General features: G+C 40.6%; 3 protein-coding genes across 4 annotated transcripts; 2 read left to right on the top strand and 1 right to left on the bottom strand.

Annotated features, from left to right (window-relative positions):
- Positions 1 to 371: 371 nt before the first annotated feature.
- xirp1 (xin actin binding repeat containing 1) lies at positions 372 to 10,364 on the top strand. Of its 2 annotated transcripts, XM_072441041.1 has the most exons (8): positions 372 to 500; positions 572 to 623; positions 708 to 950; positions 1,227 to 1,296; positions 4,357 to 4,490; positions 4,655 to 4,699; positions 5,507 to 9,907; positions 10,314 to 10,364. In XM_072441041.1, the coding sequence occupies exons 1-8, from the start codon at positions 424 to 426 to the stop codon at positions 10,314 to 10,316; spliced, it is 5,025 nt and encodes a 1,674-aa protein (XP_072297142.1). In that variant the 5' UTR covers positions 372 to 423; the 3' UTR covers positions 10,317 to 10,364. The 2 variants fall into 2 exon arrangements, with proteins under 2 accessions (XP_072297142.1, XP_072297143.1); XM_072441042.1 differs by lacking the exons at positions 372 to 500; positions 572 to 623; positions 708 to 950; positions 1,227 to 1,296 and adding an exon at positions 2,394 to 2,504.
- Positions 9,915 to 12,401, top strand: LOC140356227 (xin actin-binding repeat-containing protein 1-like). The gene has a single exon (XM_072441046.1). It carries the CDS (start codon positions 10,214 to 10,216, stop codon positions 12,155 to 12,157), a length of 1,944 nt encoding a protein of 647 aa, XP_072297147.1. The 5' UTR covers positions 9,915 to 10,213; the 3' UTR covers positions 12,158 to 12,401.
- Positions 12,402 to 16,312: 3,911 nt separating this feature from the next.
- On the bottom strand, positions 16,313 to 20,863 carry LOC140356224 (solute carrier family 22 member 13-like). The gene is made up of 10 exons (XM_072441039.1): positions 20,297 to 20,863; positions 20,122 to 20,225; positions 18,263 to 18,417; positions 18,020 to 18,188; positions 17,829 to 17,949; positions 17,365 to 17,462; positions 17,063 to 17,277; positions 16,885 to 16,993; positions 16,587 to 16,790; positions 16,313 to 16,510 (listed from the first exon to the last, which is right to left on the bottom strand). Exons 1-10 carry the CDS (start codon positions 20,669 to 20,671, stop codon positions 16,441 to 16,443), a joined length of 1,620 nt encoding a protein of 539 aa, XP_072297140.1. The 5' UTR covers positions 20,672 to 20,863; the 3' UTR covers positions 16,313 to 16,440.
- Positions 20,864 to 27,952: the final 7,089 nt, after the last annotated feature.

Genomic DNA, 27,952 nt, shown 5'->3' with positions numbered 1-27,952 from the left:
GTGTGAGGCCTATAAACATTAACAGTGTCATATGACTTTGAGAGTGACTGCCCGGTTTACAATAACTTCTGTTTGCCAATGGGCAGCTGTCATCCTAAACCGATTAGCGGTTTATTGTTGAAGTAGTTTTATATGAATTAACCAGGCAGTGGTTCAGTTCAGTTGTGTTAAAGCCCCAGTACATAACCTTTAAGCCAAAAAATAGATGAAAAATAAAACAATATTTTTCATTTTGTTTGTTTTTATTGGGCTGAAAATCTGATAACGAGGTTGCATCTCCACAAGCCCGGAGGAGCCTCCTCTGCTTGTTTCCACAAAATGGTTTTCATTTGTATATCTTGTTTAGATCTGGTTATATTTGGAACATTTTCTGGTACTGAAAAGTTTGAGAAGAACCATTGATCTAAGGTGTTTTTATGACTGATGTCTGTCTTGTTAAACACAGCCATGCCAGTTTTCAGCCGCTGGGAAAGGAAGTCTGTGTCTCAACTCGTGCAACAGTAAGTGTGAACCAGAGCATTAATACATTTCTATCTATCTTGAGAAACTAAGAAAATGTGTGTTTTAACAGTTATCAAAGCTGTTCTGACTTGAGGAGCATTGGGAAATATAACAAAACACAGGTATTCATTTTCCATTCCAAGAAATTGTAGGTAAAACATTTATGAAATACAAAAACTAACTGCCTGCCTCTACATGTGGCGCAGGAAGTTGACCTTGAAGACGGCAGATGGAGGGGGGGGAATGTGGACCTCTCCAGAGTGGGTCTGTCTCGGAGTCGGTCCATGGATGTCTTGCCTCAAAAGGGAGTGTCCAGCACAAGAGCTTTGTGTGATCTGTTTGAGTCAAAGAACATAAGACAGAGCTGCTCCAGCCTGCAGTACCTGGCCAAACCATCAGAGAGCGCTCTACATGATTGGAAAACACAAAAAAAGGACCAAAACGATCAAGTATGTAAATCATGAAAGTTTAAAAATAATAGAATGAATACGCTTAATAAATAAATGATAGTTAAGTAATTTGTGTTATTAATTACTTCTTATTTTTTATTTAGCTATCTTTATTTTCTAATAAAAGACAGCTTTATGTTTACACACTTGCTGTGTCAATACAGTGAGGAGTTGTTGATAAATTCTCTTTTATTGAGCTGTAAATCCATGATTAAAGGTTGAATATTGTGTGATTCAAGTTTTAAGTTGACATTTATAATTGTCTGTGTTTTGCAGAGGGATTTCAATTTGGTTGAAGGAACAGCTATGAATGAGTCTTCTGACCGAGGAACTAGACTCTTAAAGGGTGAGTAATAAATATAATAGTAGTGTGTGTCTTGTGTAGAGTGTTTCAACAACAGTATTAGGTCAGTGCTTTATTTTAGCGTCACAGCTCATGAACATTTAATGACGTATGATTGTAATATGATATCAAATGATAGCATAGGCCTAAAGGTAGACACACACCGAGTGAGTCAGCTTAAAAACAGTTCACCAGTATCCAGTTCACTTCAAAAGCTTTGGATGATGAGCAAAGAGCTAAAAAAAGACAGCTGTGTGCAAATACATACAGTAAGTATGTATTTGCACACACGTCAGATCAGAGGGAGACCAGACACAGTCATTGACTCTATCGGAATAGCCTCAATTCAATTTCAATTTATTTTTGTAAAGCCCAAAATCACAACAGCGGTTGTCTCTAAGGGCAACAGATTAAACAATGTTCATAGGGACTTGGCAATATCCCAAGGTCCCCTGTCCTTAGACGCTCCTTCTCGGCCAGGAAAAACTATTAAACCTCTTAGTGGAGCTGGTCACACCAGTTCTTCGAGGCAGATGAAAAACTGTTCATCTGGAGTAGAGACCGTTTCCATGGGGCATCTATCCTCCAACTGCATGTGACAAAATATATATTGAGTAATTATTACAGTTGTTGTCAAGCTGTGATTATTGAAATATGAAACATTAGGTACCATTACACCAATAAGAGTGAGTTAGAAAATGATATGTTATGTATAAAAATAGCCGAACTTACACAGTTGTTGTATATGACGGGGAAAATATCTATAATCTACTTCTAAAATACTGTTGCCTGCCGCCCAAATTGTTGATGTGATAAAAGGTTTGAGAGCTCAGCCTCATAAAAGCTTTTACCTTTAGGGTCCCAAATACTAGAACCTATGAGTATGACTCAATATGTTCAGTTATATCTTGTTTTGTCACTGACAAACCCCCGCTGACATTCCGGGGCCCATTTTAGTGACTGACAATGTACGAGTGGGAATGGGAAGTGGAGGGGTGCCCCCGTCCCACATTGAGTCACAGAGGGGAATTGACTCGGTGCAGTACAGGGCAACAGCCACCTCCCAAAATAACCAGGGTCACTTCAACGGATAAAAATCAGCTGTCCGCCAGGCCAGAGCCTAGAGAGAGTTTGAACACTGAGGACATAGGAGCACACAGGGCACTAAAGGCGCAGCCTACCCACAATAAGAGAACTACAGGCCTCATTCAGTGAGTATTAACTGCTTTTACTGAACTCATGATGTGTTCTCCAGTAATTGTATTAGTATAGTCTGATTAAAAAGAGACAACCTGCCACTGTCTTAAAAGTTGAGGAGATTAACAAGTTCTATTTGTCGAAAATGTTTGTAAAATTTTACATTTTCGTATAGATTGTAAAATACCTTTTGAATAATGTTGCGTGACCTGGTGCTACGGTCAGTACTGTGGTATGGGAATGTGGGTATGATGGGGAACAGTTGATGGTGCTAGTGAGTGTGTTGAAAAGCTGCTTTAACAGTAGCTAATTTTAATTTCCCTATAATACAGCCAGATCAAAAAAGTAAAAAAAAAAAAAAAAAAAACTTGTTGCTTGTATTTTCATTTATTTAACAATAGGCCTGCTCTCTTGAATGCTCAGAGACCAGCACCACAACAGGGTATTTGCCTTTTTTGTCTGCTCACCCATCTGTGACAATGTTTTAAGTCCGGGCTCGTGAGAGGCGCCACCCTTTTGGTCCACTCTTTTGTCCCACCAGAGCTCAGTATGTCAAAGAAAGATGTGCTACAAATCTGGATGTTAGTTACAGCCGGGTGCCTGCAGCGCAGTGACCTGCAAAAACAAGTAATTACGTTCACAACAAGTTACAGAATACCTTGTCTGAAATAACAAAGACCACAGGTACTATAACTAGAAACTGTGCAACCACAACAAGCCATTGGGGCTGGGAATGTTTTAAAAAATATTATTTTGCAATGGCAAATTGTCTGGGGTAATTGTGTGGGGGAACGAAATGGTGGAAAGTATTCAATGCCCCAATGAAAGTGAATGGGGGAAAGTATGCATACTTAAAAAAAATAAATAAATAAATAAACTACAAGACCTAAATGTATCAAAAGTAGACATCAGAGGAGAAAGTTTTTTTTTTTTTAAATTGTGACCTGTGAAAATGGACAAAAAACAGGGGCAAAAAAGGGAAAAGATAATAATTAAAACAGTAGAACTAATAGTGACTGCGGAAACATTCAGTCATTCAATGATAAATATGACAATTCACTGACACAGTAACACAGGGTTAGGGTAAAACTACAAAATAAACACATAATAATGTAATAATAAATCCAAACCCTTTATTATGTGAAACAATCGTGTTACATCAGACCATTTTATATTATTATTTATACATTATTTCTATTTAAGTGCCAAAGTTGAGCCCATGTTTAGTCTGAAGCAGCTGAAATATAAATATATTTTTTCCGCCTTTTAACAGTGTCTCTCAGACACATTCCTCATATCAGGTGCTGATGCTTGTGGTCGAGTGCTGTGACCAACAATGTGAAAACAATCTGGGTCACTCCAGCTGACACCAGTTGGTGTTTTTTTCTTCCTGGGCATCATGGTCGGCCATGGCATGCTGAGGTCTGGAGGTCTGAGACAGCAGGCACTGTCTGTGTGGCCCCATTTATCTGTCTGCCCTGGGATCAAAGACTGCACACTTGTTGGGCTGCCATTTTGTAAAGTTACTAAATATATTTGCTGTATGTATTAACAAAAGTAGATTTAATCAAGCTCATTTGCTCCATTTGCTCAATAATTTTCCAAATAAAATCATTGAAAATGTTAACCTTTATTATTGGAAATATTACTTCTGGTAAAATATATTAAATGTATTCTAAATGTTGTGAGGCCTTTAATGTTCAAAAGAGTGGCAGACAAAATAGTTTCCATAGACAAAACAGATATCACTACCACTATAAATAGTCACTTTAAATATATTCCCTGGAACACGCTACCAAAGATAGAGTAACATGTAGTAACATATCAAAAGTTACATTTGCTGTATGTATTGTTATTGTGTTACAGATTATAAAAATAGCAGTTCCGTGATTAAGGGGTCAATCCAAGGCAGAAACCACATACCAACTTCCTCTTCGGTGAAAGACCAATCCTCTGTGTATCTGTCCCACACACCAGACGCCCCAGGAGGCTCAAAGCCCGTGAGTGCTTCAAATGCCTTTCATTCTCCACCACACTTAGGTTAAGGACTGCACAGGGTCAAACAGTGCGGCAACAATACGAAAAAATACTGTAAAATACACTACTGACATTCTGAACATTGGGTTGTTAATTAATTCAAATGTTTTTATTGAATTTATTTCAGGAATCTATTAGGACTACACAAGGAAAAAAGGCCAAAGTCAAGAAGGTATTTTACAATGTTCACTGTTGGTTTGTATGCTTTTCTTTTTAAGGGTTTTATGCTTTGCTTGCATTTCATTAACTTTGGGAAATTACATTTTGAAATAGACAAACACACACACTTTTAGATGGCACGGGGGCTCCTCTTGGTGTTCCAGTTTCCCCAACCTAAAACATGCACAGTGGGAAAAATCCTCAAGCTACGGTAGCATAATAAAACATTACAAATAGCATAAGAAGAAATAAAAGCAGACAGAGAAACCGACAGCTCAGACTGCACGATAAATAAATAAAACCATAATAAAATACGTTATTCACAGTTAAGGAAGGCCATTCGTTAAAAGTTAGTTTTAAGAAGTGATTTAAAAGATGATACTGAAGGTGCAAGGCTTATCTCCTTAGCCAGGTCATTCCAAAGCTGAGGAGCCCGGACCGAGTAGCCTCGATCACCCTTCGTCCGGAGCGTCGACTTTGGAACTGCTAACAAGGACCTGCCTGAGAATCTAAGGCAGGGTTGGGTAACATGGTGCCAGACCTAAACTGCTTATAAATGAATCAATCTTAAAATTAATTCTAAAAGGCACAGGTAGCCAGTGGACCTTAATAGTACAGCACAGTGTTTTGCATCCGCCTACTAACTGCTTTGAAGTGTTTTGTTAACCCTGGTTGAAACAAGGACAATTTGCCGTAACACTGAAAGCCAACACAAGGTAAAGTATGGCTTCACTTCCATTTTGTCATTTGCATGCAACGTCAATTCATGTGGAACGTTTTATTCTATGACTTAAACTACTTTTATGGTCTCTCCTTATAGATGGATGCCGTTGATGGGAGCGTCACTATTTCACACACAGCACGCAATGATGATGAACTTCCCCCTCCTCCTCCACCTGTCCCTTCCAGACCTCTGGACTATGATGGGCCTTCCTCTGGAAGCCCACTCCCTCCGCCTCCACCAAAAGAAACCTTCTCTACATATTACCAACAGCGACAGAAAAGTGAGCTAAAGAGACTGTTCAAGCACATCCACCCTGATCTCAGAGCTAGCCTGGATGATGTGGCTGAGGAAGACCTGATGAGAGCAGTCCAGACTGAAATCCCTCAGGCCGCAGAGGTCCAGTCCATGAGGTGGATCTTCGAAAACTGGACTCTGGACAATATTGGGGATCCTCATGGAACCAAGAAGCTGCTGGAGGATGAGGACTTAACAGGCGGTGATGTCAGAGGCGCCACATCCAAGTTTGAGCACACTGATTTGAGCCATTCACGCACTCAAAGACAAGCGTCTGTCTGTGGTGATGTGCGTACATCAGCATGGCTCTTTGAAACACAGCCTCTGGATGCTCTCAATAGATCTACGGAAGGAGGTGAGTTGGTCGAGGCACTGCTTAGGGAGCCCATTCAGTCTGGTGATGTGAAAGGCAATCGACTTCTGTTTGAATCTACACCACTCGGCAACTTGGGACGTTGCAATTCTGCAGAAGACCACAGCTTTCTGAAACTGAAATCTGAGCTGCAGGAACAAAAAGGAGACGTCCAGAAGACTGTGAAACTGTTCCAGGCTGACCCCAACTGTGCCATAAAAGACAAGAGCGGCAACATCCACAAAATCAAATCTATTTGCAGAGAAGAGATCAACAGCAGCGACATCAACATTGCACGTTGGCTATTTGAGACACAACCCTTAGATCTGATCAATAAGGAAACTGACAAAGTCAAAATTATTCGAGGAATTTCACTGGAGGATGGTCAAACAGGAGGAGTCGGTAAAAAGAGGTGGATGTTTGAGACACAACCGATTGATACAATACATGAGATGATGGGAGGACACAAGCTGGAGGAGACAGTAGTTAACTGTGCAACAGATGCTGATGTTGTCAATAAAACCAAACTTTTTGAGACTAATCACTTGTCAGCACTAAAGGGAGAAGCAGTTGAGAAAACTCTGGAAAAGGATGAAATAATTGGTGGGGATGTAAAGTCATCACTTTGGCTGTTTGAGACCCAGCCCATGGAGACTCTACATGACAACTATGAAATTGGACAATTACAAAAAATCACTCTCTCAGCGGAAGAACAAGGAGAAGTTAAGGGCAAGAAACACATTTTTGAGAGCGGCAGTACACAAACAACAGTCATGACTAAAGAACAAGAGATTGAGAAAGGCGATGTGAAGACATTCAAACATCTATTTGAAACAATACCCCTCAGTAAGATATCCCATTCAGAAGAGCTAAATGAAAATAAGGAAACACAGATTGAAGCAGGAAATGTACAAGAAAACAAAGAGTTATTTGAAAGGAGTAATCTGTACGCTATAAAAGACAGCTCTGGACATTTGCACAAGGTGACAGCAATCAGTCGTGAAGAATCTATCAAAGGACAAGTCCAAAACTATAGGTGGATGTTTGAGACCAAGCCTTTAGATGAGTTGGCAGAAAGAAAGGGAAATGTTGAAGTCATTAAAGGGATCACCAGACAAGAAGACACAATGGGCGATGTCAAGACAGCAAAGTGGCTTTTTGAGACACAAACCATTGATGGGATCCATATGAAGTTTAACCAGCCAAATGCATTAGCAGATGAGGAGCAGCGTAAAGGTGATGTCAAGACCTGTAAGTGGTTGTTTGAAACCCATCCCATGGACTTACTGTATGACAAAGGTGAAAAGGCTTCAAAAAAAGAAGCCATTGATAGCACTGATGTCAAATCCATTACCTGGATGTTTGAATCACAACCACTTGACAGCATCAGGGATGGTGAGCAGTATAATCTGAAGCTCTGTAGTACAATTCAGGACTCTCTGAAACCTGAAGTTGGTGTTCAAACAGTGAAACATCTATTTGAAACAGAAACATTGGACAGAATTCAAAAAGATGCACGCCCGGAGGAATTACATTGTGTTAGCCAGGTCGACCTTCAGTCAGGAGATGTCTCAAGAGTCAAAGAACTGTTTGAATCCCAGTCACTTGATGAAATTGGGCTGGAAATGACATCATTCGATTCTCAAAGCCATGAAGAATCCACTGAGAAGGGCTCTGTGCATAAAGTCACCTGGCTATTTGACAACTGCCCATTGAACAAGATCAACAAGGACAATGAAGAGGAAGTCCTCCATAAAGTTGGTGATACGGAATGTGGAGATGTCAAACACAAAAAGTTTATATTTGAAACCTCATCATTGGACAAGATTCATGAAGAAGAACTAGAACAGAAGTCTTTGGTTGTGGAGAAGCCAACCTGCAGCATCGATGTCAAGACGAGCACCATGATGTTTGAGTCCACTCCCTTGTATGCAATCAGAGACAAAGAAGGGCAGTTTCACGAAGTTACAACAGTGAAAAAGGAAGAGGTTCTGAGTGGAGATGTAAGAGGTGCACGATGGATGTTTGAGACGAAGCCTCTTGATTCTATAAAAGATGAAAATGAGGTCTATGTCATTCGTGCTGTCACCCAAGAAGATGTTGAAAAAGGAGATGTCAAATCTGCCAGGTGGAAGTTTGAAACACAACCTCTGGACACTCTTACCGACAAAGACACAACCGCAGTTAAAGACTTTGAAGAGTTTGGGAGTGGCAATGTGCAGCAGAATAAACAGATATTTGAATCTGACCAAGCCTCCAAGAAGGTAAAGCGAATGGTGAGCGTCACAGATGTCCGGCGTGGAGATGTCAGAACCTCAACTTGGCTTTTTGAAAACCAGTCCATTGAAAGTCTCAAGGGAGAGTCCGAGGAGCAAGCCCAGGTACAAACAGTTCACAGAGAGGACAGTCATAAAGGAGATGTCAAACGCTGCACTTGGTTGTTTGAGTCCCAGCCACTGGACGAGTTCAAGGAGCAAAAATGTTCTCCAGCCGAAAGTGTTGTGGCAGAAATTCCCAAGTCAGATGTGAAATGCACGACATGGCTCTTTGAAACTACACCACTGGACAAAATAACTGCCACTGATGTTGTAGATTCCCTGTCCTATCTGAAAGAGCTTAGCTTTGTTCATTCAAGCGGCATCATCATTGAAGGAAAAGACAGTCAAAATGTCAATATGGCCAAGTATTGCACTGCTACTAACACAAATGTTCAAATCCACAAAGAAGAGGCAGTTGGAGGTAATATTAGAAACATAATGATTCAATTGCTCCTGAAACCAACTCTAAAGCCTCAGATAACCCTTTTAAGAGAAGTGGAGAAAGGGAATGTGAAGTCTACAGTGGTTGAACTTCCTGTCTACCAGTCCAGTTCAATCAGTTTCGAGAAAGATCTGAGAGTAAAAAATATCGTCCAGAGGATTGATGAACTACTCGGCCAAGACAAAACTTTTAAAAGAGGGCTTCTAATGCAAGAGACTGAGGATGGACAAGCAGAAATGTCTGTGTATTCACTCATAAATCATTCTGAAACTAAAACTGATGTCACAATTGAAAAAGGCGATGTCAAGTCCACAATTGGTAATCTGCTGGCCACAGCCAATGGGCACAGAACAACAACATGCAGAGTCGACAAGAATGAAAAGGGAAACGTGAATTTATACAAAAGATGTATTGAGGAAGGAGATCTAAAGAGTCTTCATGCAGATGATTTAGAAGATGAAGTTGATCATTGTCATGCGTCACAAGAGCACATTGGAATTGTACAGGGGGATGTGAAGGAAGCGAAGAGGAATCTATGTCAGCAAAAAGACCAAGTAGATCGGACAGTTTCCGATGTCTTACCTGGAGATGTAAAAAACACCAAAAAGATTTTTTCATCTGAAAGCAGTTTAAATGTTGACAACTTTATCCCAAAGGATGAAATAATTCCCGGAGATGTCCTGATGGCAAAGCAACAACTTACAGTGAAACAGCAAAGTTCGGTGGAAAAAGAGGAAATTGTCAGTGGTGACATTAAAGCAGCTCTGCAGTCTTTAGAACGAGCGAAGCAGCAGAGTATGACCGTTGAGCGAGAGGTGATCAAACCTGGGACTATCTATGATATGGACTTGTCAAGCCCAGATCTTGAGTCAGAAATCCAACCAATCCAGAAAGAAGTGATCGTTTCTGGAGACGTCAAAGCTGCTAAAAAGTCACTTGAAATGGCAAAGCAGCAAAGTATGCATACTGAGCGAGATGTTGTTGTTCCGGGGAAGATATACAATCTAAACATATCAACTCAAGAAGAAACCTCCACAACAATGTCATCAACTTCCTCCTCAAGATATCAGCAAGTCAAGACTTACCCTAAGGTCAGTGATTTAGCAAAACACAGGGAACACAATGTCTCTTTTGAGGCTGATGAACACAACTCAGTTTTAATCAGTAATGTTACAGATTCATTACACAAATATGAATGTATTGGTCATGCTAATGAGGATGAGACAGGAGAGGTTATCAGAGGTGGTATCAAAGCAGCAATAAGGTCTCTGCAAAGTGCAGTTTCCGAGCAGATATCCACAGACAAGGAGGACATTGTGAAAGGCAATGTGCAATTGGCATTGCAGTCTCTTGAAAAGTCTAGAGTAAATGTTTCGAAGGGAGATTACAAGGCTGCTATGATATACAGAAATTCAGCAAGGAACAAGACAGCTGCCAAACCATGTGTTGAGATGCTAGTGCTACCATCTGACACAAAACTGTCTCCTTCAATTTCAGTAACCCATGAAGAGGCTTCCTCCTCCGCACCATCCATCTCGGTAGACAAAGGACATTTTCAGTCGTCCAGCTGCACAAATATTGCTTCAGCACTTCCAACTTCATCTGAAATACGACACCACGAAAAGCCAGCATTACCACCAAAACCCCAATGGACACAATATGTTTTGGTGGAAGAAGAAAAGACTTCTTCTGGTGCAAACTCTTCAGTAACAACAAATGGTGCTGGCACTTCTCCAAGTCCATCATACTACCAGAGCGGAACTGTTGTAATGGATGAAACTCATTCAAAAATGAACACCCAAGAAAGAGAACTTAATCCACCACAACCTTTAGATGAATCCTCACAATACCAAAGCAATGGTGTTCAAATGGAACGAAATATTACACAGAAAATAAATGCAGCAGAAGAGATTCAAATGTGCATGATGAAATATGCAGAAGAAGGCAAACATGAGACCAATCTCAGTGTGAAAGCAGCTTTACAAAACATTGAAAGAAAAGACGCTAAACGAGGCCCAGTATTCTGTAAAAAGGTGAAAGTAACTGATCCCAAAGATATAGACAGTTTTCCACAACCCAAATCTCCACCAAGTCTTGCTAGAAAAAATGGCCAAACTCAAACCCAGACAATAAGTACTTATACACCAGATGTTGCCTGCAATGAAAGCCCAAAACGCACCAGAGAAGAGAAACAAGCTGACGTGGATAAGGTTGTTTTGAGGGAGAAAAAGGTTAGGGAGACCGAGGAGCAGCGAAGGCAGAGATTATCTGTTCATATGGATGAAATTGTTAAAGGAAATGTGAAGGTTGCAATGGAAATCTTTGAAAATTTACGTAAACGTGATGAACTCCAAGGAGTCCTAGATCAAGTGCATGTGATAGAAGGAGATCGCAGAAGTATGACTGATAAATTACTTACGAAACCATACAAAGGTTATCCTGTTGGGGATGCTACAGGGACAAACTCAAAACATGAAACAACGGATGAAAAGTTTGAAGCGGATTCACAAGAAGATGATGTTGAAAGCATATCCTCAGTCGACACTGCGTATGAAGATCTGGAAAAAGCCAGCAAAGACATTATGCTTCTGAAGGAACAAACCATAGCAAAGCTCCTTGACATTGAAGAAACTATTAAAAACGCCCTGTGCTCCGTGTCCAATCTCAAATCAGAGGCCGATATCGCAGGTCTTTCTGGTCTATTTGATGAAACATTGAGGTCGGAGCAACATCCTCAACCTACCAACAACATTAGAAAGATAAGCATTGGTTCTTGCAAATCCAAACCGGGACGTAACCAGGAAGCTTCAAGTACAGCCAGTGGTTTGAAGCCAAAATCCCAACGGCTTGTCCAACCAAGGCAGTCCCCATCTCAGTCTTCACCATCCTTCATATCTATCCATTCAGCTGCAAGAAAACCCGCCGAACAACCAAAGCCCAAAATGACAACGTTCACACCAAAATCAGACACCAAAACCCACTGTTGCCACAAAGAAAACAGCGATGCATCAAGAGCTCCCCCTCAACGTAAAGTCAGTGTACTGGAGTTTAAGACTGGCCCAGGCCAACCACCAGTGGGTGTAATTGATAAAAAGATGGTCAGTGAAACTTATGAGGAGACAGATGGATTTGGAAATGTGTTCATGTCCTCCACCACTTCAACAGTTGTTCACAAAAAGTCTGATAGTCAGTCTTCAGCTTTGTTCGAAGTAGTTCCTCCCAGATGTGAAATTGTGACATCCCCTTTAATGCACAGGCACCATTTTGAGGATCAAGTGTTGAAGTCCAAGGGAGAAGGGAATGTTTTTGTAACATTTAGCCCTTCAATGAACAAACATTAGCATCTTACATGATTTTATTCTTGATGTAATTTTTTTAATTTTTTTCTGCCCGCATTTTAGAGGAAGTGTTTTGTATTTTAGAGGAAGTGTTTTGTATTTTAGAGGAAGTGTTTTGTATTTTAGAGGAAGTGTTTTGTAAAGTACATAATCTTAATAATTTATAGCATAAATTATTCTTTATTTAACAAAAGCATGTAGTTTGTATGTGGATGATCAATGTTAATGAATAAATTATTGGATTTTGGTTTGTTTGTTTGTTTGTTTTTTGTTTAAAAAAATCTGATCTATTTTTTAATTATCTATTTAATGTAGGCTACAGTATATCAATTTGCCATTGACCATATACATATATATAGATCATGTGCTAATGCTAATTTAACAAACTAGAATGCCCTACTACTACACAGTTCATACAATACTTAAGTTATTTTTGAATTCCTGTGTAGCTAACTGACCATATCTTACCCAGTCTTTTCCTGTTAGTTTCAGTTTCCTGCCAGGGAAATGTGCTCCGCCTGTTTGACACCTGTTTATCCAATGGAAAGAATGGTGGCCAATAAACTAATACTACACAGTCACTGCTTTTGCTGCAAACACTGTCAGAAGAAACTTGGGTAAGGAAAACAATACAACTGTATCCATAAAGAATCAACTAATTGAATTGATTTCAAATCACAACATAACATAAAACTTAATATAATTTTGTATGATTACACTATTTGCTGATGATTTATAATATTGGACCATCTGATTTTGCTGTAAACAACTGGTTTAATATTATTATATTGCAGCCTTCACAACTATTCGTCTCTTCATGGGGAGTTCTACTGTGTTTCTCACTACCAGCAGCTTTTCAAAAGAAAGGGCAATTATGATGAAGGATTTGGTCATAAGCAGCATAAAGACCGTTGGATTCAGAAGAATACAGATGATGCCGCGTTATCCCCCAAAGCAACAAAAAACACACTTAACTCTTCAAATGGTGGCACACGGTCTCTGACTAAAGTAAAGCTCCCGACAAATGAGCTCAAATGTACAAGCAGTCTTGATGTTAAAGGGAAACTCCAAATAAGCTGGCCTCCAGCGGACAAATGTCCAGTTAGAAATCAGTTAAACAATGCACAGCCTCAAAAGAAAGAGACAAATAATAATAATAATAATAATTTTGGCCAAACACCATGCAATAATACAACAAATCAACAAAATGACCACAAGCCAGTAAAGACAACACTCTTACAAACAAATCAAGATAAACTGAGCTCTCGAGATACGGGAAAATTAGACTCCAAACTACAACTAAAGAAAGCAGTTCAACTAAATAATTCTGCACAACTGAAATCAACAAGTCTAAGTAATGAATGCCAATTTAAAGATGATAAAAATAAAACAAATATTAAAACACCACAACCAGAAAAGGTTAAATTAAATTCCTCCAGAGTGGGCATTGCATCATCACAGCCAAGTAAAGTTAAGAAGACAGTGCACTTTGACCCCAAAATCGACACTCACGATGATGACAAGGCATCACCTGCAATCAAAGAAGAGAAAAGTTTCTATCAAATCAAGCAAGAAGTTGAAGATGCTGGTGCCATAATGTCCAATGAAGGAGAGTTACTTGGCTGTACAAACCTTCATGAAACAATTGCAGATATTGTAAATCTGAATAATGAATCGGAGAGAAGTATTTCAAAGTCCATTTCACACAACAAGGAGACAGAAGATATTTTGACAAATGCTGAGGTGGAATTTGACAGTGATATAAATTCTATAGTATCACAAACTTTGAGCAAACCTGATATCGAAGCTACAACAGAAATGTCTTTGGAAGAAAGTGAACCAAAACATTCAGCTAAACCAGACCGTAAAAGTCAAGATGATGTCGATTCAAAACGTTCACCAGTGGCACATAATTCAACCCAAGAAGGCTTTTGTGCTGAAGTGTCTACTGACCTCAATTTTACAAATGTCACAGACAAAAATGAAAAGATAACAGTAGAAGAGACTAAAGCTAAGAATGATGAAGTTAAGAGCAATTTGACAGAGGTAAAAAGTTCATCGGACACACAAACTTCAACCCAATATGATACAGATGAACCCATGCAGCCATTAGCCAATCATAGCACTGAGAAAGGTGAAGTTGAAATACCTATATCTGCAAGGGACGAGGTCAAAATAGACAATCCCATCAATGCAAGTTCACCTGAGGGCCAAATGTCCAGCCTAGTTAAGCCAAGAGAGGGGCTCGATCAAAGAAAAACTCCAAAGGCAAGTCACATTGATGAGAAAATTCCAGTTGATAAGTCTAAATCAGAGAATGGAAATGCACAAAAGAACGTCGCTCCCAGAGCAAACTCAAAACCAAAAGTGGGATCTTGGTCCAAAGGAATGAGTTTATCAAAGCTTTTCACATCCAGCGGAAATAATAAAGTTGCTAAAGCCGATGCTAAGGACGTTAAGAGGTCAGAAGTCAAACCTGGAGGGGGGCTTTTGGGGAAATTGTTTCTATTGTCAGTCAGTGAAAAAAATGAGACTCCGACAAAACCTGTAGAGCAAAGCAGCATAACTGAAACAGATGAAGATAACAAAAGCATAGATGTTGTTGTAGATGCGCAGACAGATGCACACACTACAGTAGAATCAAGTGAGAGTGAACAATCAGAACAAATGGAACTCAGTGTTCAAGATGTTTTAAAGCAGAATGAAAGAGCTGGAGAAATCGACCTACAAAGTGGTTTGGATATGACGCTGACCAATCCAACATTTAAAATTGTCAATACCGATAAGGTGCTGCTCGACCAAATGAGTCCTAGTTCAAAAGAGGATTTGTCAGCTGAAGCAACAACAGCTGGTGCGCCGAATGAACTGTTCAGTGGTGACATTTTTGGAGACGGTTTGGACGCAGCGCCGATCCCCGAGTCATCAAATACAATGGATGCCAGTGAAATGAAAGGAAGGAATGTGGCAAAACAAGCACTTTTGGATGACAGTCTTTGTGATCCGTCCCAAGATATTTTCGGTGACATTGCTGCTATTTCAACATTTAACTACACAGCAGCCGTTGAGGTACAGTCGACACAAGCTGAAAATAGTTTGAGCATTTTTGATGAGCCGTTTTTGCCAGACCAAAATGTTGTCAATCAAAAAGTAGATGGGACCAGTGATACTGATTTTAACTTTGATATGTTCGCGTCCAATGATGATTTCTTCAGTCAGTCAAATACTGCCGCCAATGAAGCACAGACTAAAGACATCGACCAACTGGATGACATTTTTGGATTAAGTGATTTTCTAAGCACCAATGATCATGTAGAACCGTCTAACTCAGCCACATTTCCTGTTGCGTCCTTTCAACCACTGGACATTTTTGGAGGAGACATTTTTTCAGATCCCCTTTTGTCGCAGTCAAAAGTGTCTCTCCTGGATGGGGTTTCAGAGCCAGAAATGAAGGAAACAGAGAAAACCTCCAGCACCAATGACAACTGGATGGATGATTTATCGTTTTGAAAATGTACTGTAATTATTGTTAACATAAATGGCAACTGCAAATGACACCACTGTTATTACTCTTAGAAATATAATGGCACAGAACGCTGAATCTAAATTGTTCAAAGATGATTAAAGGGGCACTATGTAACTTTTCTGATGGAGGGTCTTATTGCTTTGCCTGTTCTGTAGTAGGGCATTATATGTGCATTTAATCAATTGTTTAAGGTGTTTCCAATGTCACAAAAAAAAAAGCAGATCTGACCTGTAACTTGGCCTGTTAGTCCCACCTTGTGTCCATGAGAGAGACATAAGTTTGATGATATACTGTGCAACATCCCAGGTGAAGGAATGACCAAATTGTTTCGAAAATTTGAAAGAATGAAAAAGAAATGTCATTCTTCATATTCATGCTTTATATTTTGAAAATCCTTGTAATCATGTCATTTGTGTTAATTAACCTGTATTATTGAATTAATAAAATGGTCTGCTTAGATTTTAGGGAACATCATTCATCAATAAATCAAACAGCTATAATCTTCTTCTCAATTGCTAATCTATATTTGAAAATAAAAAAGTAAGAAACAAGTTAAGAATCCAAAACATATTTACTATAAATGAGTGGCTACATTACGGGATTAAAACAATTCAAACATACAAGTCAGAGAACATACATAAAAACGTATAAAAACATTAGAGTTTGGACAGTTCTAGGATCTGAACAGAAGGTGACACTGTTCATCATTTCAATGCCAACAGGATCCACACAGTAATAAATGGAAAAGGCATAGTCATGTGACCTACAGTCGAGTGGATTTCAACTTAGAAAATGTTAAAACATCCATCTGATGTACTGTCGAACTGTTTTTTCTGTGAATGAGAGGAAACAGTAAAGATAAGTACATCAAACTCATTCTCAGATTTAAAGTGTAATTTTCACCCTGACCTTTTCCCCACATCAGCAGTGGAGTCTGGCAGCTCTCTCCTCCTGGTCTCTGGAAGCATGAAGACTAGAACTCCACTCACAAACATGAGGGAGCTGTAAACTACAATAGGAACAAACCAGTGGTATGTGGCCAGCATGTTGACCACTGGAGACAACAAGCCCCCGGCACGGCTCGCAATGTTACCCAGCCCAGAGGCCGACTGTCTGAAGGCACAGAATGGTCAAAAGTTTGTTTTATATATATATGTTTATTCTGTAAACTATCTTTATGGACAACGTTAAAGCAGTGAAGAGGTACCGAAGAGATGTTGGGAACAATTCCTGGACATAAACACTGCAAACGGATCCTGCCATATTTGAGAAAATGCGTCCCAATGCAGCAAACAGAGTCACAAAAATAGCTTTGTCTGAAAACACAACATTTGGATTATGATGCTGTTTGATACACGCTACAAAGGAGAACAGATGTGTTTTACCTTGGCCCACTACGATGATGAGGAGGCATGTGAGCGCCCCGCCCAGCAGTGTGGTTATGAGACACACCCTCCTCCCTAAAGCCTCTATCAGCCAGATACATAACAGGTGAGCCGGCAGCTCGGACACACCAAATATGAACTGTGTCAGGAAAACGTCCAGGCCCAGGTTCCCCACATTAAATGAGAGGCAGTAGTATGTGAGGTTTAGAGAAAACCTAAAAGATAAGGGACGATCAGTTGAAGTCAGAGCAGCTTTTGTATGCCTATGTTGCTTTTGTGTCAGCTGTCATGGTGTAACTCACCAGGCCAGAACTACTGCAAAAAGATACTTTGAGAGCACAGCTGATTTGAAAATAGTTAAAGTGCCTCCTTTTTTCTTTGTTTCTGTCCCCACCACAACCTGTAATAAACAGGAAGTGGACAAAATAGGACTAATTCTTGTCCTATTGAAAATAATTGTTTCTCTAATAATTACATTTTACACTTCTAAAACAAATCTCTACGTTGCATCGTAAATGCTTGGAACAAACAGTAGCTTTTCAATAACTTTGGAAACAGCCTTTTATTATTACAGAGTCGTCTGCTTCAACTTTTATCCTGACACAGGGATTATGAGGTTATTCAGCATGGGCCAAAGTGCCAATCATAAAATGATATTTTTATATCTGAAATAAAGCCAGTCTCGGTCATCCGTGCTGTTTGAATGTACAATGACTTTATTCTGTTACTTGCGTGACGTCTGGGGCTTATACTTCAGTAGGCCTACCTTTTGGAGCAGAGATTCTGGGACAATGCCTTTGTTGATGGCTGCTGCCTTCTTTAACACCTCACTGGCCTCTTCCACCCGACCTCTGTCCAGCAACCACCGGGCCGACTCCGGAATGTACCTGACAAAAACACCGTACTTTTATTTCTCGACCATACACAAGATATAATAAGAGCGGCGATGACACACACCATATGTAAATGGCCAGGACTCCCAGAGGCGCCGCCGTGATGAGCTGAGCCAGTCTCCAGTCTCTGACTAAGTAGATCAGTCCGGCCAAGACACACAGACCAATGGCAAAAAAAACCTGAGACAAAATGGCTCCCAAGGACCTCTTGGACGTGCCAATCCACTCTGTGGCTATGAAAACAAAATATCACATTATAGAAGAAGAAAAGGAAAAAAGTTTTTGTCTTAATGAGGCATTATGTTACCCAGCATTATGGAATTCATCCGAAACCCTCCATAGCCAACTCCCACCATAAACTGGGACACCAAATAGAGGTAGAAATCATGGCTGAGTCCTGTTACAACAGTAAACAAGAACAGGAGAACTGCTGGGATCTGGGTGGCTCGCTTACGACCAAATCTGAAACATAAGTAACAATATTGTTTTTATACAAAATAAACTCATTTTCAGCGTGGTATATATCAGGATATGAGCTCAATATAAAACACCTAAATGTGCAAACATCACTTTTTCAATTGTGTTAACAAGTGGTAACTTGGTAACATGGTTATTGCAATATATGTTCAAGAATAATCTTCATAACCTCAGAATAAATGTTTCGTATTATCTTTTTCCACATAAATAGTTTGTGTATTGGAACACAAGCACAAGTTAGAGCTTTAAGTAAAATACTAGGGGTCTCTCTCATTTATAAAGCCCGGTACCCACAAAACGAAGCTCAAAATGCGCATTTTTTGTGATCTATAAAAAAATACTTGACATGAAAATGTGCAGTCTTCCATGCAAACTCTGTAGCTTCCGTGGAAGGTGCGCTAAGTTTGGGAAGAGGTGAAATAGCGACACACATGGCAGTTTGAGTTAATGGGACCTTTGCCAAGAGACCAAAAGACTTAATATTTTTCGAATGGGGGGGGGACATTTCGTCTTTTTGTTGCTTTGAAGCTTCAATACATCGTTGTGGCAGTAATTGTTTTGAAATGCTAAAAAACTCTCTCAGCAACGAGCATTAGGCCAACATTAGGCGGCGGGTGCGGGCGGGAGCGCGGGGAGTGCGTACAGGGGAGCACGGCGCGCCGCGGCCGCGGCCCGTGCGCGCACCGCGGGCCGTGCGCGCAGTGGCCCGTGCGCGGCCCGTGCGCACGGTGCGTTGTGATCACGGTGCGCAGTGGCTCCCTTGCACAGGCCATGGACCATGTGGATTGAGTAAACAAACATGCGCAACAGGTGACATTATTTGGAGAGTTCATAACTTCTACTGATAAACATACCAAAGGATGTTCAGGGACTAAAGGTGAGCAGGGTCTATCAAGCTACTATCGTTTTACATTTTATGTGAAGCCAGTCTTTCGTCTTTTGAGGGGTGGGAGGGGGTCCAGAGAGAGACGAAAAAAATTACGTCTTTTCAGCTTCAACCTATTTTGAGATGATCCCTTAATGGGACCTCTCCTGAGCTCACTTAATTGACGCATCTCGTGTCAAAGAGGATTTCATGTAGTGTCCTTTAGAGCTGTTCAGTCTGGTGGTTTACTGTTACATTATTGCGATAAGGGTTTGGATTGATCACTTTACGCACAGTCTTGATTCTATTCACCATCAAATTGCGCGTGGGTCCCGAGTTTGTGTTGATGTTGCCATGACCCTCAGATGAGCAGTGCCTTGTGAAGGTTTCTGTTTAAATACTCCTTTTCGGGCCTCCACCTCGCAGATTAGTGTTTCCACCTCCATCTCGGAGAATTTCCACTTTTCCCGCATTTTCTCGTCCGTCTGTAGAACCGCGTCAATGCTAGATATGTTAATTTGATTTGCATATCCATATATGGCATATCAGGCGGGCTCAGGGCGGAAACTCATGAGGAATTGGCGCAGTAAGGTGGGCTGGGATGATATAATAGATCCGAGGTTGGGATTTAGGAAGGGGGAGTTGCGTACAGGTGTGCTGCACAGGCTTTTATAAATCCTCTCTTCTTTTTGCGGTCGTGAAATGTTTACGTTCCTACACGCTCCAAATACAATTTGACGCACTCTTTTATAAATGAGGCCCCAGACCTGTATATTACAATATATTTTTTTTACCCTGTTGCAAGTGATTGCAAAAAGACTTACGACTCAGACAATGGTCCAAATAAAAGACATCCGAAAAGTGTTCCAGCCATAACCACCGTCTGGGCCACTTGTACCAGATTGGACGTCCCACAGAATAAATCAAACTGCAAAGATACACAGTTAAACAATGAGGATATGACAATTCAACAATGCCTTCAATCACTTCTTCTCTTACATCAGTCACTATGGTGGCTTCATACTGAGTGTCTTTGTACACCCAGCCCTGATCGCACACTGTGGTCTCATTCAGCCTGTAGTTCCTGATGTCTTCAATGTCCCAGTCCACAGGGGCAAACATCAGACAACGACTGAAGGTCCCGTCCTCTTCACGGGGCAAGGTCAGGTTGAGCTGCTCCTCTGTGGTCAGGTTCAGGTCGGCTCCCAGTATCCAGTTTGTGTTGCAGTGTCTCTCTGGATCAGACTGGACAAAAACCACAGAGGCCAAGTGGAAAGGCAGGATAATATTTGGAATGACCAGAGCAAAGAGGCACGCTTTTTGAAATAAGCCAAATTCTCCAACACTTTGCAGAATTCTCCCAAAGTCTGCCATGGTTTGAAAGCTGAGAGGCAGTGACCTCACTCCAACACTTCTGGGATGACTTTATACGGTGTCCATTAATGTTTAAACCCTGCTCTGCATTGTTCAAGAATCATGGGACAGCCGATTCTTGAGTTTTAATTAAACTAACTCCAAACTTCCCTGCATCTGACTGCCCCTGCACTATATTACAATGTAACCTTTACTAGAGATAGAGTGTGCCTCCTTTTCTCAGTGCAAGCTCCTCCTGAAAAACCGCCCTCCTGAGAAGTCCTGTTTTATATTACAGGGACAGGATAAACCCAGTACAATCTTACATAACAGATACCTGGACAAAGCAGACTCAGTATCAGCGGCGTTCTGAAATCAACCATCAACTATGCCATAAACTTCTATGGCTCTGTAACTGCCCTCTATAAACTTTACAGTAAACTGTACAGTAAACTTTACAGCATTGAACTTATACCCTCCTCTTTAATTACAGGTCGCTGCATTCCAGTTTCCAAAGTTGAACTGAAAATAAAAACATGGCAGGGTAATCCATTTCACAGGAAACCAAATTCTTAAAGGTAGTTTCTCCACCAGACACAAATCTGCTCATTTTTGTTCATGCAAAAACAGGTAATGCTTTTCTTCTTTTTTTCAAGTCTTATTTTGGCCTTGGTCTAGTTGATGTGAAGCCTTTCATTTGACACAGTTGAATAGTAAAATGGTTTTCACAATACAAAATCAAACCTTGCAACCCTATATGTTTTTAATATCACTATAAATTAAGGAAGGGTTACAACATTTTACAACAAAGTCTACACCTAGATTCCTCCTTGTTATTTTGTGTGGTATAACAGGTATAAAACCTGGCGTGAATCCAGGCCCTTCAGCTTGAAATGTGATATGGCGCGCTCACTTTGCCATCCATCACAGCAAATCCTATACTTATTAAAAGTTAAAATGTTGGCTACACCGTTTCCCACGGAATAAATAAAAAGTTTGTCAAATGCACATTATACATTATTACGAAAGTGGTGACATTGCACAATTGTGAGTTTGACTGAAACAAGAACCTTGGCCTCAGCTGGAATATGACTTGGGGTTAAGGCGAGGTCTGGTATGAAAGCAGGGTTTTTATTGTTTAACCAGCCATAACAAACCGTGTAAATGAGATGTTTGGCTTTACTCATGTGTCACACATTTTTGTTTTTACATTTTAGTTAAAGGTGAACTGCTCTGGGAAAGTGCAGTGGAACCTGACAGGGAACATGTCAATATTAAACAAACTGTAAATCCATATTTAAATCTGGTCAAGGTATTACGTGTGGTGTTCATGTTCATTACCACTTCTTTATCAATAATAAAATAATCTACTGTGAATTCACTGGATATTAATGCTGCTATTACTATGAATGAAGAATTAGACTGATGATTTAACCCTAATTTTGCAGTTGAATTAATTTATATTTTGTCACGGAGAAGAAGTAATCTCACAGCAACTAAGTCCTGAGCTTGCTCCCTGAAGGGGCCTGTGGAGCTGGCATGTTCTCCTCGTTCCTGCATTGGTTCTCTCTGGGTGCTCCAGTTCCTGTTCCCTTTAAACATACGCAATAGCCTGGATGCCCATAAAATCCGATTTAAAATAACAACAATAATGGAATAAAAGAAAGTAATTCAACCCAAAATAACTAAAAGAAGAAATGTGTCACTATGTATGAGCAAAAGGCCCCCCACATTTGCCGCAAATTTGCTCTGTGCCAGATCTGGGCCTCTGGCCCAGTGCTGGCCCAGTGTTGGTTTGTCAGAACTGGGCCAGCTCTGAGTGTTCACATCTGGCCCAGTTCTGGCCCAGACATGGGCCACCTCTGGCAAACCAGCACTGGGCCAGTGGGGGTCTGTCATTCTTTGCGCCATGTGGGCCAGATGTAACTGCCGGATCTGGTCCAGATCTAATAAAATAATTAGAATTATTTTATAAATGATTATAATTATAAAATAATTGTAATTATTTTATTAGTTGGTCACATTTGTCACTGTGATAAAATGTGAATATATGATTATATTTCTGTGATGTATTTTATCTGCATAATAGTGATATTTTATCTGCATCATTAGTCTAAGAGAAGAACGGGTGTGTGACAAACTGCATTTGTTTGTGAAGGTATCATAAAGATGGGCCAAAGAATGTTGCCCCAGGGAGGAGTTGCACCCCCCCTTTGCAGGCTTTATCTCTACGGAAAAATACCAAGTGCCTTGATGTGAGGCTGACCAATGAGAAATGTGACCCGCCTATTCCAGAATATCTAATAAAACCAACCAGCATGGGAAAAAACAGGGTGAGACGCAGGAGGATCACGCAGGCTGCTTACCACAGCTTGCGTGATCAGTCCCCGCGTTTTCTCTCAAGCTTGCCATACAAATGTCTGATGTTTCTGTGTCGTTTCATATTCTAAGTTGAATTGTGTTCTCTATGTGTTAAGGAATAGCATCTGGTGTATGTCTGATTCCATGACAGTCACACAAATGCTTCAACAACTGCAGAATTACACAACATCTCTTTATTTGACAAGCTAAACTGTAACAAAGTCTCAAAGCTGAGGTCGAAACTACACCAGGACCTGGCCCAGCTTAGGTTTTTAATATAACACAAATATAGAACTGGCAGTTCAAACATCCCCCCAAAAACAGAGGTATAAACATAGTATTTCTGAACATTTGTGGTTAAATCCCACATGGTTCGTGTACTTTTCTTATTATTACTTTGTTTGATGGAGACTCCCTGTGGTAAATATTCATCAGTTTTACACCAGAAGTTGCAGTTTGTGAAGAAAAATAGACACATAGATGTTTAAAAATACACGAAGTAGAGCTGAGTTCTAAACTTAAATCTCAATCCAAGTCATCAAAGTGCAAAGTGCATAAAAAATGCAAACAATTCACACACAACTGACACTTTTCAGACAGTCAGTTTAAAAACAACAAAATAATCAGTTATTATTTGCCAAATCATCAAGAGGATTTGTCAGCTGAAGCAACAACAGCTGGTGCTCCGAATGAACTGTTCAGTGGTGACATTTTTGGAGACGGTTTGGACGCAGCGTCATCAAATACAATGGATGCCAGTGAAATGAAAATGTGGCAGTATCGATATTATAATAGATCCATGGGCAGTGTGGTCTGCGGGCAGACTTTGTCACTTAGGGCTCTTCCTATTGGCTAATCACTATGGCCGTTGACCAATAAAAAGCGCGTCAGTTTTGTCATTCATCCTCTGACCTACGCACTTCCTGTGTCCTTGTGCGCCATGTACTTCCGCGCTGCAGTGCCGTGGCCTGTCACCTGGCGCCGCTTTGTTATCGCCCTGATGTGATCTTTGCTGACCCGGGATTGTTGTGGTCTCGCGGTCAGGACGCGTGGTCCCGCGCAGCTCACGTGATGTAACGGAGTACATGAACTCTGGAGCGGCGGTGTGCGCTGGAGCCGTTGCCTTGCCCTGCCCTCTGTTGTTATGGACGTCTGTTCAGGGCTTGTCCAGGTCCACTGAACTCCTCCTAAAAGACTGTACATCCACGTATAAACGGACATCAGGATACGAACTGTGATTGCCTCTACTGAATGAGCTTGTTTTGTAAAATTATTTATTAAATTAGTAGCCTGTTAAAGAAATTACATGTCATGGAACTGGAATCTGCCTCTGTATAATCAAGGACGAACCTGCGTGTCCTTTTAGTTACTTTTCCGGGTGTAAGCCCGGTAGCTTTGTTGGTCAATTTATTTTCTTTATTTCATTTAATGTGAAAATACTTTAAAAACATATAGTACCACCCACATGCCACTAAAGGAAAGAATGTGGCTAAATAAGTGTAGCATGAGGGTAAGGCCTCCACTCGTATACTGCTTATTCACCTCCGTAACGAGGACACAGGTTCGTACTGATCAGAGGACAGGTTTGCTCAATTTGAAGCATAATATTGATATATTAAGCTAGTTGGTAGATCGGATGGTTGAAAGTTCAGTTCCTTTGGAGAGTCCATATCAAAGAAATACAATGAAGTACATTCAATCATTAACATTTTTCCACAAGAACAGTCCGGGTTCCAACCGGTAACAGGGAGAGTAGCTCTTATTAAAATAAAACATAATCAAAATGGCAGCGGTGGTTGAGCTGGACTGGGCTCCTGCACCTTCACCTATGAACAAATACATTATTTTAAAAACACAGACAAACAAACTTAAATGCTCCCTATAGCCAATCAGCAGAAACATACCCCTACGAGGGCACGCCGTACAGGGGCTTTAAACTGGGCTTGGACTGACCCTAGCTTCAGAGGACCACCGGACACACACACACACCCGGTCTACAGTGAACACACACACACACACACACACACAGAGCGTGTTTTATAGTTTAGGTCTGGCGCCCCCTGCAGGCGGACAAAACAACAGACGCACACATCCACACTACTACACAAGCACTTCTGGATGACAGTCTTTAAGATAAGATAAGATATTCCTTTATTGTCCCACATGGGGAAATTTCATTGATGCAACGCAGGTAGATACAGAGGTAGATACAGAAGAAAAGAACAGATCACTTATAGGAAGTTTGAAAAACACTCAGTAGAAGATCTCTTGTAAACAAAAACTCCCATAGACAAAACCTCCCATTTCCCAACAAGGGATGGAGGGGAAAAATAATAAAGATAAAAATAAATAAATACATAAATACCATTGCAGTTTATGATCCATCCAAAGATAGTTTTGGTGACATTGCTGCTATTTCAACATTTAACAACTGTTGAGGTACAGTCGACACAAGCTGAAAATAGTTGGAGCATTTTTGATGAGGCGTTTTTGCCAGACCAAAATGTTGCCAATCAAAAAGTAGATGGGACCAGTGATACTGATTTTAACTTTGATATGTTCGCGTCCAATGATGATTTCTTCAGTCAGTCAAATACTGCCGCCAATGAAGCACAGAAGTAGAAAAAGCTTCAGTTGTAGTCATCTGGACTCAGTTTGAAAAAATAGACGTTTCGACTCTCATCCAAGAGTCATTGTCAATAACAGAATTTAGGTCGAGAACTCCGATATTAATACTGTTCTGTGGTACGACCCGCCCATTGGGAGGAGCCTTCCTGAAGTAGAAAGAGTTGTTTGTTTCAACAGAAACTCCCCCTTGTATCTACCGAGCTAGCCTATTCAGAATCTTAATGGGCTATTAGAAACCTCTTTGTCTTTGTGAGACCCTGGCTCAACCACCCTGAGTACCTGATTAGCATCTGAATGTCCTCTACCTTTCCAGGGGTTCAGTAACCCATTATAAATAACAGGAAGATTAAACCTTAGCCCTCCATTTCTGTTTAAAGAAGGTCTTTCTTTTTTAACAAAAATAGCTTCCTTAACTCCTCTTTCAAACCATCTTTTCTCCCTGCTTAAAACCTTCACCTCACCGTCTTCAAACGAGTGATTAGAGGCTTCAAGATGGAGATGCACGGCGCTCTGAGGTCCTGAACTTGTATTTCTTCTGTGCTGATAAAGCCTCTTGTGTAGAGGCTGTTTTGTCTCACCTATGTAACGTTCTTTACAACTTTCTTCACTGCATTGGATCGAATAAACTACATTGCTCTGTTTTTGAGTCGGCAACTTGTCCTTTGGGTGAACCAGTTTTTGTCTTAAAGTGTTTCCTGGTTTAAAATAAACAGGGACTTCGTGTTGTCTAAAAATTCTCTGCAGTTTTTCCGAGAGGCCAGACACATAAGGGATAGAGACACCCTTCCTTCTCTGTTCAGTTTCCCTTTTGTCCTGCTTCTTGGTTCTCTTCACTCTGTTGAGAGCCCAAGCGGGGTAACCACAGGCTGAGAGGGCATTACGGACATGTTTTTCCTCTTTCTTCTTGCCCTCTGAGCTGGTGGGCACACCTTGAGCTCTGTGTTGTAAGGTTCTGATCACACCCAGCTTGTGCTGTAGTGGGTGGTTGGAACCAAAGAGCAGATACTGGTCCGTCTGTGTAGGTTTCCTATATACTTCTATTTGGAGTTTCCCGTCCTCTCCTCTGATCGTGGAACAATCAAGAAAGGCCAAGCGATTCTCCTTAGCGTCTTCTCTTGTAAACCTGATATGTGGGTCCACAGCATTGATGTGATCAGAGAAGGTTTCCAGCTCTTGTTTCTTGATTGTTACAAAAGTATCATCGACATAGCGGAGCCACAGTTTTGGGGCTATGCCTGAGAATGAGGACAGTGCCTTCTTCTCAAAGTGCTCCATGTACAGGTTGGCCACTATGGGAGAGACGGGCGAGCCCATGGCACAGCCATGAATCTGTCTGTAAAATTGTCCCCGGAATTGAAAGTAAGTGGTGTTCAGACAGATGTCCAACAGTTTACATATGTGTTCAGGTGTCAGTTTGGTCCTTTCCTGTAGGGTGGTGTCTTCCTGCAGTCTGATCCTCACTGTTGCTACTGCATCAGAGGTCGGGATGCAGGTGAACAGGGACACCACATCATATGAAACCATGAGGTCATCTGGGTCCAGTTGGACCCAGATGCAGTCTGGGTCCAACCAGACTGCATCTGCAGTCAAAAGTGTCTCTCCTGGATGGGGTTTCAGAGCCAGAAATGAAGGAAACAGAGAAAACCTCCAGCACCAATGACAACTGGATGGATGATTTATCGTTTTGAAAATGTACTGTAATTATTGTTAACATAAATGGCAACTGCAAATGACACCACTGTTATTACTCTTAGAAATATAATGGCACAGAACGCTAAATCTGAATTGTTCAAAGACGATTAAAGGGGCACTATGTAACTTTTCTGATGGAGGGTCTTATTGCTTTGCCTGTTCTGTAGTAGGGCATTATATGTGCATTTAAGGTGTTTCCAATGCTACAAAAAAAAGCAGATCTGACCTGTAACTTGGCCTGTTAGTCCCACCTTGTGTCCATGAGAGAGACATAAGTTTGATGATATACTGTGCAACATCCCAGGTGAAGGAATGACCAATTGTTTTGAAAATTTGAAAGAATGAAAAAAAATAAAAAAATCTTCATGCTTTATATTTTGAAAATCCTTGTTATCATGTCATTCTGTTAATTTACCTGTATGATTGAATCAATAAAATGGTCTGCTTGGATTTTAGGGAACATCATTCATCAATAAATCAAACAGCTATAATCTTCTTCTCAATTACTTATCTATATTTGAAAATAAAAAAGTAAGAAACAAGTTAAGAATCCAAAGCACATTTACTATAAATAAGTAGCCACATTCAAAATACAGATTACAGGATTAAAACAATTCAAAC

Source organism: Eucyclogobius newberryi, unplaced genomic scaffold (genome assembly GCF_026437365.1).
Source record: "Eucyclogobius newberryi isolate DKJ021-1_F unplaced genomic scaffold, fEucNew1.0.hap1 SCAF_12, whole genome shotgun sequence".
NCBI lineage: Eukaryota > Metazoa > Chordata > Actinopteri > Gobiiformes > Gobiidae > Eucyclogobius > Eucyclogobius newberryi.
The sequence above is the reverse complement of the archived record's forward strand: the minus strand, read 5'-3'. Positions and strand labels throughout refer to the sequence as shown.